The 14368-nt window shown below is 39.4% G+C and overlaps 1 protein-coding gene across 1 annotated transcript; it reads left to right on the top strand.

Moving 5' to 3' along the window:
* Positions 1-3186: 3186 nt before the first annotated feature.
* Positions 3187-13751, top strand: naalad2 (N-acetylated alpha-linked acidic dipeptidase 2). The gene is made up of 20 exons (XM_069688867.1): positions 3187-3471; positions 4156-4267; positions 4911-5097; positions 6772-6873; positions 6959-7084; positions 7346-7426; positions 7599-7704; positions 7792-7885; positions 8060-8155; positions 8834-8919; positions 9170-9289; positions 9467-9549; positions 9681-9744; positions 9858-9925; positions 10062-10153; positions 10553-10643; positions 11013-11277; positions 11379-11460; positions 11687-11779; positions 13320-13751. The coding sequence occupies exons 1-20, from the start codon at positions 3390-3392 to the stop codon at positions 13507-13509; spliced, it is 2220 nt and encodes a 739-aa protein (XP_069544968.1). The 5' UTR covers positions 3187-3389; the 3' UTR covers positions 13510-13751.
* Positions 13752-14368: the final 617 nt, after the last annotated feature.

Raw genomic sequence — 14368 nt, 5'->3', positions numbered from 1 at the left:
AAAGAGAGATTATTAATTTAACTTAATAATAAAGGATTCGTAATGATTTGAAAATTAATTAAAATTTGGAACATATTCTGTATTGGATGTGAAATTATTTTTAGAAACGAGCTGCAATGGACCAAAATTGATTTGCATCTTATTTAGACGAGAAACATGCTGACTAAACACGTTATGAATGACTTATTAACAGTGAAGTTGTTTTTTTTATTATTCATAAGGCATTAAAAAAATATTTAATCAGGTAATTAGTTCGAGTGTAATATCGTTTGATATAACAGGGCGCCCTGTTAGAGAGTGGCATCAACGATTTAAAAGAAGTTTAAGTGCCAATGCTTGTTTAAAATGCTGACATAAGATGACATGCTATTAGGGCTTATAAATATGAGATAAATCAACTGATATTTAGGTAAAAGAAGTCTTTGCAAGTTGAAGCGCTTCACGTTTTGGACGTGTGTGCACCAACTGCAACACCATCTCTCCGGGTTGACAGCGCCACCCTCTGTCTTCTAGACAAGACTGCAGGTAAGGGTTGAATGTGAGCAGATCAATATCGGACCTGATAAACTGGAAACAAAGGACAGGGCAAACAGATGTAGGCCTATATCCTGGAGATAGATTAAACAAATAAGTTAAACTTTTTAGTGATGCATGTCAAATAAGTGAAGACGTCTGGAACACTATATGACCAAAAATAATTGGACGCCTGCATCTGGGATTGTTTGATCATTGATGATGATTGGGGATGAGCCACTCAGTTACAACAATGGGAGATAATGGCACTACAACGTTCAATCATGTTTTACACAGTTATATGGTTCATTTCGAACAATAATTAGAATTAGAATAATTATCAATATCAGCAATTGTCAATATTTGACAGAACTATCTCACTTTCAAGTGAATTTAGAAGCTGTTTCTGAGCTTTTGATCGTTTCATGTGATTTGTATCAGCAAAACAACAACAACAACAACAAACCCAGATATTCACTAAAAGGATCTCAGAGTGCATCGTTTAATAAATTTAAGTGCACTTCCAAATCCAACAGTTTCCAACTTCGATATGACCATGCTGTCATATACAAAGTCAGGCCAGTGAAGAATTTGTCCAATTTATGGACAAAGTGTTTATTTTTTTGTTAATTTTTTGGGTGCCAAGGGCTGAATGGATCCAGCAAAAGAGGCTGTTATACAGTGTTACAGCTGAATGCACATATACACATGATGTGACTTCAAACACCATGGAGAATAAACCTGTTGTTATCTTAGGGTCATGTAATTGTGTACGTGTGAATTTCTAGTATTAGTTTTAGGAGGACTTGGGAACACAAACAACAGTTAAAATTAAATCAAAATCAACCTCCCCACACCACGTGAAGGCTGCTGGTTTAATTAAATTTGTTTTCCAGATAAACAACGTGTTGAGGCCTAGGCAAAACTGTGGCCTGTGTCCTCCCCACATTCCTGAGAGCAGAGACACCTCCCCACTTCACGCTTCAGCCCATCACATGAAAGAGCCATACTCCACACCACCCAGCTGTTCACAGAGCAGGAGGGGTCAAGCACAACCAAGGCCTGCTCGTCTTATAGTGTGGGAAAACATGCCTGACTTTCTATAGCAGTTTACTACACCAGTAGTTCAACATGAAATGATCTCTGAACTGGAACAACTGAAAGTGATTAAACTTTAATTAACTGAATCACTCACGCCTTGAGTTCATAACTGAAACATAATTTACTGTCTGAACTGTTTGTTTTGTTGGTTGTTAAGAGGTTTTGTTGACTGACTTGCCTTACATGTAAACTTTATGTAGGCTGGAGCTATGATGGAAGGAACACGTAAAGGAGATGAAAAGTTATGCATGATGAAAACAAATATTCAGAATAAGTCAAAATAAAAGATAGTGAGTCAGGACTTTGACTTTCTAAAAAAAATAATTTGACTTACTAAGTCAAAATTCTGACTCATTATATCAAATGTTTTACTAAGTTTACCTGAACATCCCATCATTTTGATTAAGTCAGTATACTTTATTAGGATTAATAACAAGGACAGATACAGGAGATCATTCCTGCCCACTGCCATAAGACTTTACAATAACTCACCTCTGGCAAAATCCATCACAGTACAATAACACTGTTGACTGTGTTTCTTGGTTTCTTGCTTGTATATTATATGTATATTATATGTATATTATATATATAGATATATACTGTACCGTATGTATATATATATATATATATGTTGACTGTGTTTATTGGTTTGTTGTATATAATATATATAGATATTTAATGTACTGTATATATACTGTATGTACTGTGCATTTTATATTTTATATTTATATTTTTTATTTTATTGCTTTTCTATTATATTATTCTATTCTATTATTATTTTATTCTATTGTTTCTATTATTGCTCCTGTATGTATGCTGTTGTGGCGAAAAAAATTTCCCCTCGGGGATTAATAAAGTATATACCTACCTACCTACCTACCTACCTTAACCTCTCACATTTTTTTCTACAGTTATAATTCTTCTACAGAGCTTCTACAATAATAATTTCCTTTTAAATGAAGCTATATTTTAGTAAACAGAGTACTTTTACAACAGACATTTCCTCATGATGTTTTGATGGTGGTTATGGAGAGCGCTTATGAAAAATGTCCAATATGTTCAGTTCAGTTGACATTTGCTCTGTAACTAAATCATATGACTCTCACCATTTTCATCCTCATCAAACCATTCAGTATCTAACTCCCTATACAGACTAATATGCTTTTCTACATTTATTTCTTTGAGTTTCTACCTTATTTTGCCTGTAAATTTGATCCATACCGTGCATATTTTCATTATTTTCATTTATTTTTGTAACTGTAAACCTCACCCTGTTCTCTGAAACAGCTCTGCTTTATCAAACTGGGGCAACTTGTTTAACGCTAGACTTTTAGACTAAAGTCACTGCATGAGCTGAAGAGATATAGTGTAACAACTATCTCGTTTCACTCACTCTTAACTCTTGACTTCCTTCTGCACTGAATTGTAACTCCAAGCTTTCATGAAAACAGTCTTCAGAGCGGCCATCTAGTCTCATGTTGTGTAATACTGACTCAGCACTGGAACGGCCAAGGTGCACAAGACAGCAATCGGTCCACTGACACAGCACAGCACTAATGACTGGCTCCCTCTTTGTATTCCTCTCCAACTTTTCTTTCACTGCCTCTTTTAGCCACCGACTGTCACTTACCCCTCCTCCCTCTCTCTCCATCTCACTCTGCCATTCCCTTACTCTGCTCTACTTAAACAAATTACTCCCTATCTCTCTGAGAGCGTGCTGTGCAGACTGGGTCGCCTTCGGTGTGTGGAAGTCTCCGGGACTCACAGCTTTTAAAATGAGGAAGGAGAGCAGGCTACTTCGGTGGATCTGGTGGATTGTGGTTGTGACAGCGTTGTTCTTGCTGGGATTCATCATAGGTAAGAACACCACAAAAACTCTCTCTGCTGTTTGTTTTTCAAGAAAATTCCCTTAACAGTATTATGACTGTAAAAATAATGGCATTGTTGACCATGACAAATGTATACATGAGACTGTAGGCTGTTACTGAAATGGCTTGAAAAAATACATCACATATGGAGATAAACATTGTTTTTTTCTGTTAGGTTCTTTAAAAGGACTTTTATGAGCTATAAATCTGCTCAGTGCTACTCTTGACGGTGCTGTGATGATGTGAGTGTGAGCTGTAGTTTGTCACTACTCTGACACATTTCACATCTTAGTGCTCACGGCAGGTTAACACTTGCTGTCTATAACCACAACTATCTTTGTAATAGAATATTGCCAAGCTTCTGTTCGGAGCTAACACAACTGGGCAGCGAGTGTCAGTGAAGTCTGTATGTTTCTCCCTGCTGTTTGTGTCTGACTTGAATCATTTTAAACAACTAATAAAGAAATACATGCATGTGGAAGACTCTCTTCTCAAGAAGACTGACTCTGTAAACTGAATTGCTGTTTCTCTGCACTGTGTGTGTGTGTGTGTGTGTGTGTGTGTGTGTGTGTGTGTGTGTGTGTGTGTGTGTGTGTGTGTGTGTGTGTGTGTGTGTGTGTGTGTGTGTGTGTGTGTGTGTGTGTGTGTGTGTGTGTGTGTGTGTGTGTTGTAGGGTGGTTTGCGAAGCCCACACACTTAAACACTGAAAACCACAAAGCTTCCAGCCAGTATCTGAAGGAGTTCCTGGATGAAATACAGGCAGACCACATCAGAGAGCATCTCAGGTAAAAATAAATAAATCACTGTCAACACTCAAAACCTGTCCTGTCCATTAATACAAGACAAAAAAGTAATGATGGTATAGATTGGATTTTACTAGGGAGTCATCCATTTTAATGTGCATCATTTTTGCACCAGATTAATATATTGATAATTGCTATAGTCTCACTAAGATGGATTCAGATTGTGGTGATTATAAGTTTTCACTTGCACAGAAATTCTAGACAGCATGCTAAAATACTGATACTCAAATCATGCTGTGCTGGAAGCCAACATTTGTTCAAACCTGCAATAGTTAATTTGAATTCTAGTGGAGATCCTAACATTTCCAAAGATACCAAATATATCAGGCTGAATTTGACCCATAACCACATCTCTCAAGTGGATTGTAAACATCATATTGTGTCAGTGAAGAGTGCGAATATGGTAATATACAACAGAGAGCGAGGAATAAGAAATATGGATCATGCTGTGTTCAAGTAAACAACTTTGCATACATGTACTGTTTCCTACTTAAAAAAAAAATTTTATTCATTCATTTCCCCCTGCTATTCAAACTTGAGTGCTCTGTGGCCACAAGAGCGCATTTAAATTCTGCAGGTACTGCTGCTACCTTCATCACTGTGACCGCTAACATCCTCTCCGCAGGAAATTTACACGCCTCCCCCACCTGGCTGGAACAGAGCAGAACTTGAAATATGCCGAGCAGATCAAGACAGAGTGGCAGGAGTTTGGATTAGACTCAGTGGAGACGGTGCCCTACGATGTCCTGTTGTCCTATCCCAACAAATCACAACCCAATTACATCTCGATAGTGGATGACCTTGGCAACGAGGTACAGTCCATGATGTGTAAAAAAAAAAATCTATATGCACACACACAGTTAAATTTACATGTCAAACCAAAAATAAAAACAGCGAGCATCTCATGTCTCGGCCACACATGAGCTCAACCTTTTCATAAGTAGATGTCTTGTAAACACCTGTACTTTTTTCTGGTGTAGTGCTGTCACTAGTTTTTGTTGCTATCTATTACAGCATTAGGCAGGTAGTCATACCCTGTGGAGAGTTATTACACACACACTACCCGTGTTTAAAATGACCAGTTGCATGTCTTGGGCTCATGTTGAGAAATAAATGTGGGACTTATTTTTAGTGCAGAGATTTCCAAACATTTTGTGACTCGAACCTTTTTATTTTTTTTACCACTTCAATCACTCTGATGAAATACTCCATTCTCCATTCTCCACACGTACCCCCCATGGGGACAAACATTTCAAAGGATGGTGATTTTCTCATGCATTTGAACAATAACATTAATTCAATGTGAACCCCCTGACCACTTCTCAGCAGTGTGTTTGGGGAGATAACAGAGTAGCAGCTAACACGTGGGGATCAAATAGAAACCACAGTCACATACCACTCCAGGCCTCCTCTCCACCAGCCGTCTGCTACTCTTCACCACAAAACTGCATGACAGCTTGTTCAAGTCCAAGGTCCTTTTATGGCCATGTTGTAAGATAAACACCTGAGTGCGTCTTGGACCGGAGATAATGATACAGCACTGAAGAGAAAAGGATCAAAAATGTTTACTGTACGGGGGATATTTCAGCACGCTACCATGCATTATGAAACCGCAACACAATCAGGATTTACATTTGGGCTTATTCAGTAATATATTAAAGCTGATGACCATTGAGTGAACAGAACACTGGTCTATACTCGATCATCAGGTTGGGCAGCAAATAGAAAGTATCGAAAGTTAAAATTACAGAGTGTGGCTGTTTCATTATTAGTTATCATTATTACTATTATTAATATTTGGTTAGTATTACTCATGCATTAATGTTCAGGCAGAATTTTACTGTCTTTATTTTATTTTTTTAACTATCTTGTAACTGGCTGCAACAAATTTTCATTATGCATCAATCTGTTGGTTCTGCTCTTCAACAATCACCTTGGTCTGTTTGAAAACAGTGAGAGGTGCCCGTCACAGCTGCCCAGATCCAGCAGAGGAGCCCTTAATGTTTGATCTGTATTGGATTAGAAGTAACTAAACTAAACTGAGGAAAAGCGCAAGAGAAAGAGGCAAATCTTCTCATTTGATAAGCTGCAAGCAGGAAATGTTTGGCATTTTGAAAAATAAAAGATGATCAAAATAGTCTCTTAATGTATTTCTATCAATTGAGTAACTGACTAATCAGCTAGCCCTATTAAATATGGGTTCTGGGTAGTTTGATCTAAAACAAAGCATCATATTCTGTTATGTTTTTGTAAATATGCGTTGTATGCCAAATGTTCATTTATAAAGTTTTAAGTAGCTATAGTGGAGTCAAAAGCGCAAAGCATCACAAACAGATCATATTCAAATAAAGCACAATTATGTGAAATTTTAGTAAATGTATTCCACTACTACTTATTTATCATATACTTAACAAATTTTAAAGCATCATTTACTAAAGAGTAAAGGGTCATATCATTGAGTCTGGCCTTTGTCTTTGCTTCTTCAGATTTTTAATACTTCCTTGGCTGAGCCGGTTCCACAGGGCTATGAAGATGTTTCCGACATCGTGCCTCCATACAGTGCTTTCTCTCCCAAAGGACAGCCCGAGGTAAACACACAAACACGCGCAGACACAAACACACAACAATGAACCATGCAGCTAAGATGTGTCTTCCTTACGTCTCTCTCCCCAGGGGGATTTGGTGTACGTGAACTACGGTCGCACAGAGGACTTTTTCCAGTTAGAGAGGGACATGGCCATCAATGTGATCGGGAAGATTGTTATTGTCAGATATGGGAAAATATTCAGAGGCAACAAGGTCGGAAAAGTCTTGATCCTAACTTAAAATGCCATCTGTGCCCTTCAGAGGCATTGGAATAAAGGAAAAATTACTTATTTGGACTTGATACTGGAAAGAGAAGATTAACCGCTGTAATGATTTATTCATGGCACATTCAGGATTTTATGCACGTGACTATGTGACTGTTTGTCATGACTCAAACATGTCCACACAGACAGAGATCATTTTGCACAGTATCAAAATGACCCGCTTCTCTCTTACATGCTGTCTGTGTGCCAGGTGAAGAACGCCATATTAGCCGGAGCAAAGGGGATCATTATGTTCTCCGACCCAGCAGATTACTGGGCTGCTGGAGTGCAGGTAGTAGTTTCAACAAGCTTTGACAGAATCTAAAAAAAAATTTTTTTTAAAACAATACATTGGATTTAATTCTTTGACTACCAATCATGATTGGAAAAACTGGAAAATTCAAGGATTTATACAACGTGGTTTGAATCCTGTATACAAAAACAGCATTTTGAAATGTGTTCAGCCGTATCCTGATGGCTGGAACCTGCCCGGTGGAGGGGCTCAGAGAGGAAATGTTCTCAACCTGAATGGAGCAGGAGACCCGCTCACACCGGGGTACCCCGCTAAAGGTGTGTATGTATGTCCTAGAGCCTGTATGAGTTTATATACCATATGTGTGCGTTGTATATAACATAGTCCGGTGTCCTCTCTAACAGAGTACACCTTCAGATCCAGCCAGGAGGATGGAGTGGGACTTCCAAAGATCCCTGTGCATCCAATTGGCTTCCATGATGCAGTTCAGCTGCTGAAGTACGACTGTCTCATCTTTATTCATTTTTTTTTTCTTAAGATAGTTTCATGTAGAGCGTTTCGTGCTATTTTAAAAACGTTCTCTGTAATTTGGAATTTAGGTCAAGAATCTAAAAATGTTATTGGAGTCATTAAATGAAATGCAGAATATGTGAATTATTCACCGTTCAACAGGAACATGGGAGGACCGATTCCTCCCAACAATTGGAAAGGTGCCCTGAACATCTCCTACAGGATTGGTCCAGGCTTTACGGATGACTTCAAGAGCCAGTAAGTGCTTTTCTAAAGCTTTCAGCCTAAGCAGTGTCAGAGTGACTGTGTCCACTTCACCGCGTGATAATACGATTCTCCTTCGTCTTTTTACAAAATAAATCCTCCTGCTGATAATCTCTCCTCTGCCTCTTCACTCTGTGCTTTAGTGTTTAAATTGTCTCTCCCCTTTTGATGCTCTTGTTGTTGCTCTTCAGATTGTATGACCCATGTGGCAAGTAGCCAACTGATGCACAATGGAGGCCCTTGTGCGTCCTCTGTGTGTGACAGACGTACATACACATTCACACATAACACCGCACAAATAAGACGCACTGTGTACCCATAAACAACAAACAATAAGGCCGTCCTTTGGTGCTTTTGAACAGTAGCGACTATTTTTGTATTGTTCAGTGCAACCCTCCCAAAAACAAGTATTTTTCTTCAAAGCAGAATCTTTGAGGTGGAAACACTTTGTAAAGAACTTGTATGCTGCAGTGCGCGAGTGCTTCCTCTCTATTCCCTGCATACCCTCTTCTTTCTCTATTACTCAAATTAACTACAGTATGTTGAAATTGTTTCTGAGACTGCTGGGCAACATAAAACAAAAACAATTTTGTGAATCTGAAAACATTTCAGATTCCCAAGCTCTGCTCTTCACATGTGTTTGTATCTCATTCTGTTCTCAATCTGTCTCAGGAAGGTGCGCATGAGCATCCGCACTAACAACCAGGTAACCAGGATCTACAACGTCATTGGAAGGATTAGAGGAGCTCTGGAGCCAGGTAGAAAAGACCAACTTACTTGTAACGCTTCATTCTGCAACATTTTACACACACATGTAAAACTCAAGTAACACCCATAAGACATAGACAGTAAGTGTGATAGGGAAGAATAAAATGGACGTCTTCATGCAGGTGTACAAATAAGGCTTTGTTTCTGTCCATCTTTAGAGACCCACTTAAATCTCTATGACTGTCTGAAATGAGGAAACCTGTGTCTCTCTAACTCCTCTTTCCTTGTGGGTTTGTGTAGACAGGTATGTGATTCTGGGAGGACACCGCGACGCCTGGGTGTTTGGAGGAATTGATCCCATGTCTGGAGCTGCAGTGGTCCACGAAACTGTCAGGAGCGCTGGGAAGCTTCTCAGTAAAGGTACCATTTTGCAAGTGAGTGAATAAGTCAATTATGGTGTCAATGTACTCAGTGTGTGTGTGTGTGTGTGTGTGTGTGTGTGTGTGTGTGTGTGTGTGTGTGTGTGTGTGTGTGTGTGTGTGTGTGTGTGTGTGTGTGTGTGTGTGTGTGTGTGTGTGTGTGCGTGTGTGTGTGCAGGCTGGAGGCCGAGGAGGACTATAATCTTTGCCAGTTGGGATGCAGAGGAGTTTGGACTGCTGGGATCAACAGAATGGGCAGAGGTACCACACACACACACACACACACACACACACACACACACACACACACACACACACACACACACACACACACACACACACACACACACACACACACACACACACTGACCACACATTATCCTTCTCAACAGGATAATGCCAAGCTGCTGCAGGAGAGAGCTGTGGCATACATCAATGCAGACTCTGCCATAGAGGGTGAGCATGTTTAATAGTCTCAATAAAATATAAAATATATAAAATGCTAATAATTTGCCTTTAGGTTGGTTTTAATTCGGTATTTGTGTGTGTACATGTGTTTTAAATGGCAGGGATGTACACACTGAGGGTTGACTGCACGCCCTCCCTGCACACTTTGGTGTACGACCTCACCAAGCAGGTGAGCCGCTTCAAACACTCACCATATCTAAAACTGACATGGATAAATAGCTTCTGTCTTTCATGCATTCTCTGATCCTGTCCTCCTGTCTGTCTTCCCACTTTGTCCACACGTGTTTCTTGCTGTTTTTATGTAGATAGCCAGTCCAGAAGAAGGAGAGGAGGAAGGTTCTCTGTATGAGAGCTGGCATAAGAGGGACAACTGGACAAATGACCGAGACGCACCCAGGTATAAAGCCTCACGATCAATTAACTCACAACAGAGACACAATCATTTACAAACACAACAACACTTAAGCGGTTATGAGAGCCGTGCTTCAAAAAAAGTAAGTATAGGACAAAACATACTGCCGAAATAAATGACAGCCGACGATTTCTAATTCTTCAATTCAACTGACAGAAAATTTTGCAGTTGAGACAAACTTTGGAAGATGTATACAAACTTTAAAAAAAAAAAAAAAAAAAAAGCCTCAACTCTACCAGCGTGTCTTAAAGTGGCCATGTGTGGAGTTTAACACTTGTTTAAAAGTAATTTTTTTTTTTTTTTTGTCATTCTTACCTAATCAGCTAAACAATAAAGAAATGAATTAAACTAAATTTGTCTGTCTTCCACTTTTATGTTCTGCAGGATCAGTAAACTCGGGTCAGGCAGTGATTTTGAGGCCTATTTTATCCGTTTGGGAATTGCTGCAGGCAGAGCAAGATACACCAAGAACAAGGTGAGCCAGGCAGCATGTCCAGATTAATCAGCATTGTTTTTGCATTGTGTGCATTGCTGTTGTACATGTATTCATAATATTAGCCTGGGCATAAACAGTGTGTCATCTGTGTGACGTCCATTTTATCCGTATACTCATAAATCATTTCATTGTATTTGTACTGTGCCACAGTTTGGAAACAATTTTGGATGAAAACAAGTAAAGTGGGGGTGGTGGCTTGTGTAATTGGGGACAAAGTTCTCAAAATGATTTCCCTGCAGCTTGAGTTAAAATAAGAGCAGAGGATGAGGAAAGTCTGTCCGTGGTAGAGGTTACTGTGAGCATCCATGGACTCGGTGAAATATTCTCCCCGTGTGTGTTTCTGTTCAGAAAACAGAGCGATACAGTAGCTACCCAGTCTATCACAGTGTGTACGAAACCTTCGAGATCGTGGAGAAGTTTTACGACCCCTTCTTCAGGAGGCTCCGGACGGTGGCCCAGGTGAGGGGCGGGCTCATCTTCCTATTGGCCGATTCCCAGCTGCTCCCTCTGGATGCTAACCAGTATGCAGACTCACTGAGGAAGTACGCACAGAGCATCGCACAGCTGGCACAGAGGAACCCAGAGGAGATGGAGATGTATGAGGTGTCGTTTGGTGAGCTGATCATTATTTCTCATTGTCAATAATGACCAAAACATTATAAAAGTACTGCCAGCTTGTATGTGGTGCACACTAACTTACTTTTCTTTTTCTAGATTCCTTGTTTTCAGCAGTGCAGAACTTCACTGTTGCAGCCAGGGATTTCCATGAGCGCCTTCAGACTCTAAACAGAGCAGAGTAAGACCGTGTTTAATTTTGCTTTCAAAATAGACCAACCGAAAATCTAACGTGCATGCATTAGTTTAGATTTAAAAAAAAAAAAAGATACCCAGTCCAAAGGTTTCCCAAGAACGGCCAGACAAAACCTAAATAGACCCGAGGAGAATTACATCGGATGTTTTAGATGTATAAACAAATGCTGAAATGTGTTGGCATGCAATGTGTGTGTCTTTGTGTGCATCAGTCCTCTTCAGGTACGTGTCATGAATGATCAGCTCATGTACTTGGAGAGAGCCTTCATAGACCCTCTGGGTTTACCTGGCAGACCTTTCTACAGGTTAGTCTTACACCTACACACACACACACACACACACACACACACACACACACACACACACACACACACACACACACACACACACACACACACACACACACACCGTTCGTTTGACATTTTTTACACAAATTTAAACACCCAGTGAGACGCTTGAGCACGCTGACCACTTTTTTAGCAGAGCAGGCTGCAGCTGACTTGTTTTGGTCACTAAGATTAAACTCGGCTTCTTTGGATTCACTACAGTTTCATTTATAAACACTTTTTTCTACATGCATTTACACCTACATCTGTAGCTTTGCAACATTCTCACAATTTATGGTAATACACACACACACACACACACACACATATTTTACATGTGGAAGCTCTATTTCATACAGTAGCAGGCAACCTTTTGCACTTGTAGCCGCTTAAAATGAAACTACTCTTCACTTGATGCTTCCTGGCTGTGAATTCTTCAACCCAAGGGATTCTTTTCTTTGTTTTACTTTTATTTACCCAGTAGTTCACTGAGAAACACACCTCTGAGTTCTATCTTGTTAATTATAACAGCTCAGAAATAATGAATGAAAAGCCTTAATCGGCTCTGACATTTGGTGTTTCCAATAATATTGCTTTTCTTACCGTGAACAAGCTTTCTAAATGTCTTCTTTAAAAAGGGTCTGTTGAATAAGACCTTTAAAGAACGCTCTGTGTTGCAAAACCTGCGGGACAACTTTCTTTTTTCTGTTCCAATCAAAGCCAGCTTTACTTGTACAGCACCGTGTTAGATAAAGTGCTTCACTGGGCTTTACAGGATGATCACTCTGCCTGTTATTTCTCTCACCCACTTTTAATTAAAGCACAGTCGAGTTCTTTTTTTAAAAATCATTAGGCAGATGGACTCGTACGTCATATGAGGGGTGAAGAAAAAAACTTGTCTTTGAACGTGTGCGTTCTGCTGATCTCATGCTGTATCATGTTTCAATAACATTACTGTATGTGTGTGCTTTACACCAAGAAAGAGGATTTTATTTTGCCCAAATTTTATATATTTTGCCACAATACGAAACAAGTTTACGTTCCCGTATTCAATTTCTCATTCCTCTCATATGTATTACACAATAAAAAGCAACTACTAAATTCACTCTGTTGTTTTCATCTGATACATTTTAGCAGTATTTTCTAGCCCTTTCTGCATGTTTTGTTTTCTCAATTTTTCGGACTGCTCTCATTATAACTATTTATAAAAGCATGCAATTATATTGTGATTACAATTAAGTGGCTGCATTTGGGTTTTGACCAGGCGACATCATAAGTTTGGCCATATTGCTTTGACTCCAGAACCGTCTGCAGAGACACACGAATGCTGATGTTTTGATCTGAGCGGCATATGTGATACGGCATAATCTTTTGGTGTTGCATGTGTGACAGTTTTATTTTGTCCGTTTTCTCACCTATCTATCTTGATTTCAAATTACCGCACAAATATTTCACGTACCTGCGCTGCGTTCCTTAAACTAACACTCCCCTTCGTCTCATCTCTCCTCTTCCGTATCAGGCATGTGATTTTTGCTCCCAGCAGCCATAATAAATATGCAGGGGAGTCTTTCCCTGGAATCTACGACGCATTGTTTGACATCGAGAACTCAACTGACCCAGAGAAGGCCTGGGAGGAAGTCAGGCGTCAAATCAGCATAGCAGCGTTCACCGTGCACGCTGCTGCCATGACCCTGACACCACCTGCATGAAGCAGTCTACAGCGATGCGATGTGACAGTTGTGTTTCAGCATGTGACGAGACCAGATCCACTACTGGAAACCCACACACATATCGGAGAGCGAATACTGCTTCTCATCTAGTTATTTTTCCAACACTGCGACAGTCTTCATCACATCTCCAGAAGCTACAAAACAATGCCCTTTTACTTTTTCATCTTTCAGGTTTGTGTTTTGCTGAGTGGCTACAATAAAGATGTAATTTATGTTTTTAATGTTGCTGGACTTTTGTTATAAATAGTTATTAGCTAAAGGCCCAAATAAAATCAGTCCATGTTTTTTTACATCAGGGAAAATAACTAATATAGTCATGTAGTGGTAATAGAGACTAATGGTGCAAGTTGCATTTATCAGAAAAATATCTATAAGAAACATCATCGCTGATGTTTCTGATAAATATTTTTCTAACATGTTTTGTGCACAACAAATATACAACAAGCTTTCATGGTAAAGCTGTATACAATGATGAAATACTTTTGAGGAAATGAAGCTGAGCAATTTGAATGTTACAATCTGTTATTATCACCCATTGGTGTGTTGACTGTATTTTGGGTGTAACAAAGACTTAAAAAACAACAATAGCATAAAGAAAGGGATAAAGTGAGAATCCGCTTTGATTTACAGCATGGAAATGTTTAAAGGCAATAATGTGGCATCGATTCACGATAAAGCCTCTGAATGCAAGATGAAATATGGAGTACATATACTTCAGATGCCTGTAAATTTAAGCAGTATGAAGATGTATAAAGGACCGGGGATACACAGCTGATGCCAGAGGAGACCATGTTAAAGTGACAAGAGGTCAAATTTGCTGTGGTGACTCTGGAGGGGA

This window comes from Brachyistius frenatus, unplaced genomic scaffold (assembly GCF_029030835.1).
Source record: "Brachyistius frenatus isolate BFR_SWC_R1_liver_20210118 unplaced genomic scaffold, ASM2903083v1 Contig_1, whole genome shotgun sequence".
Classification (NCBI taxonomy): Eukaryota; Metazoa; Chordata; class Actinopteri; family Embiotocidae; genus Brachyistius; species Brachyistius frenatus.
Note: the sequence above shows the minus strand (reverse complement) of the source record. Positions and strands in the feature narration are given on the sequence as shown.

Coding starts and splice junctions, on each gene's coding strand:
- naalad2 (XM_069688867.1), top strand. CDS start 3,390: ATGAGGAAGGAGAGCAGGCTACTTCGGTGGATCTGGTGGATTGTGGTT. Junction 7,886..8,059: donor GATGCAGTTCAGCTGCTGAA/GTACGACTGTCT, acceptor ACCGTTCAACAG/GAACATGGGAGGACCGATTC. Junction 9,550..9,680: donor GATCAACAGAATGGGCAGAG/GTACCACACACA, acceptor CCTTCTCAACAG/GATAATGCCAAGCTGCTGCA.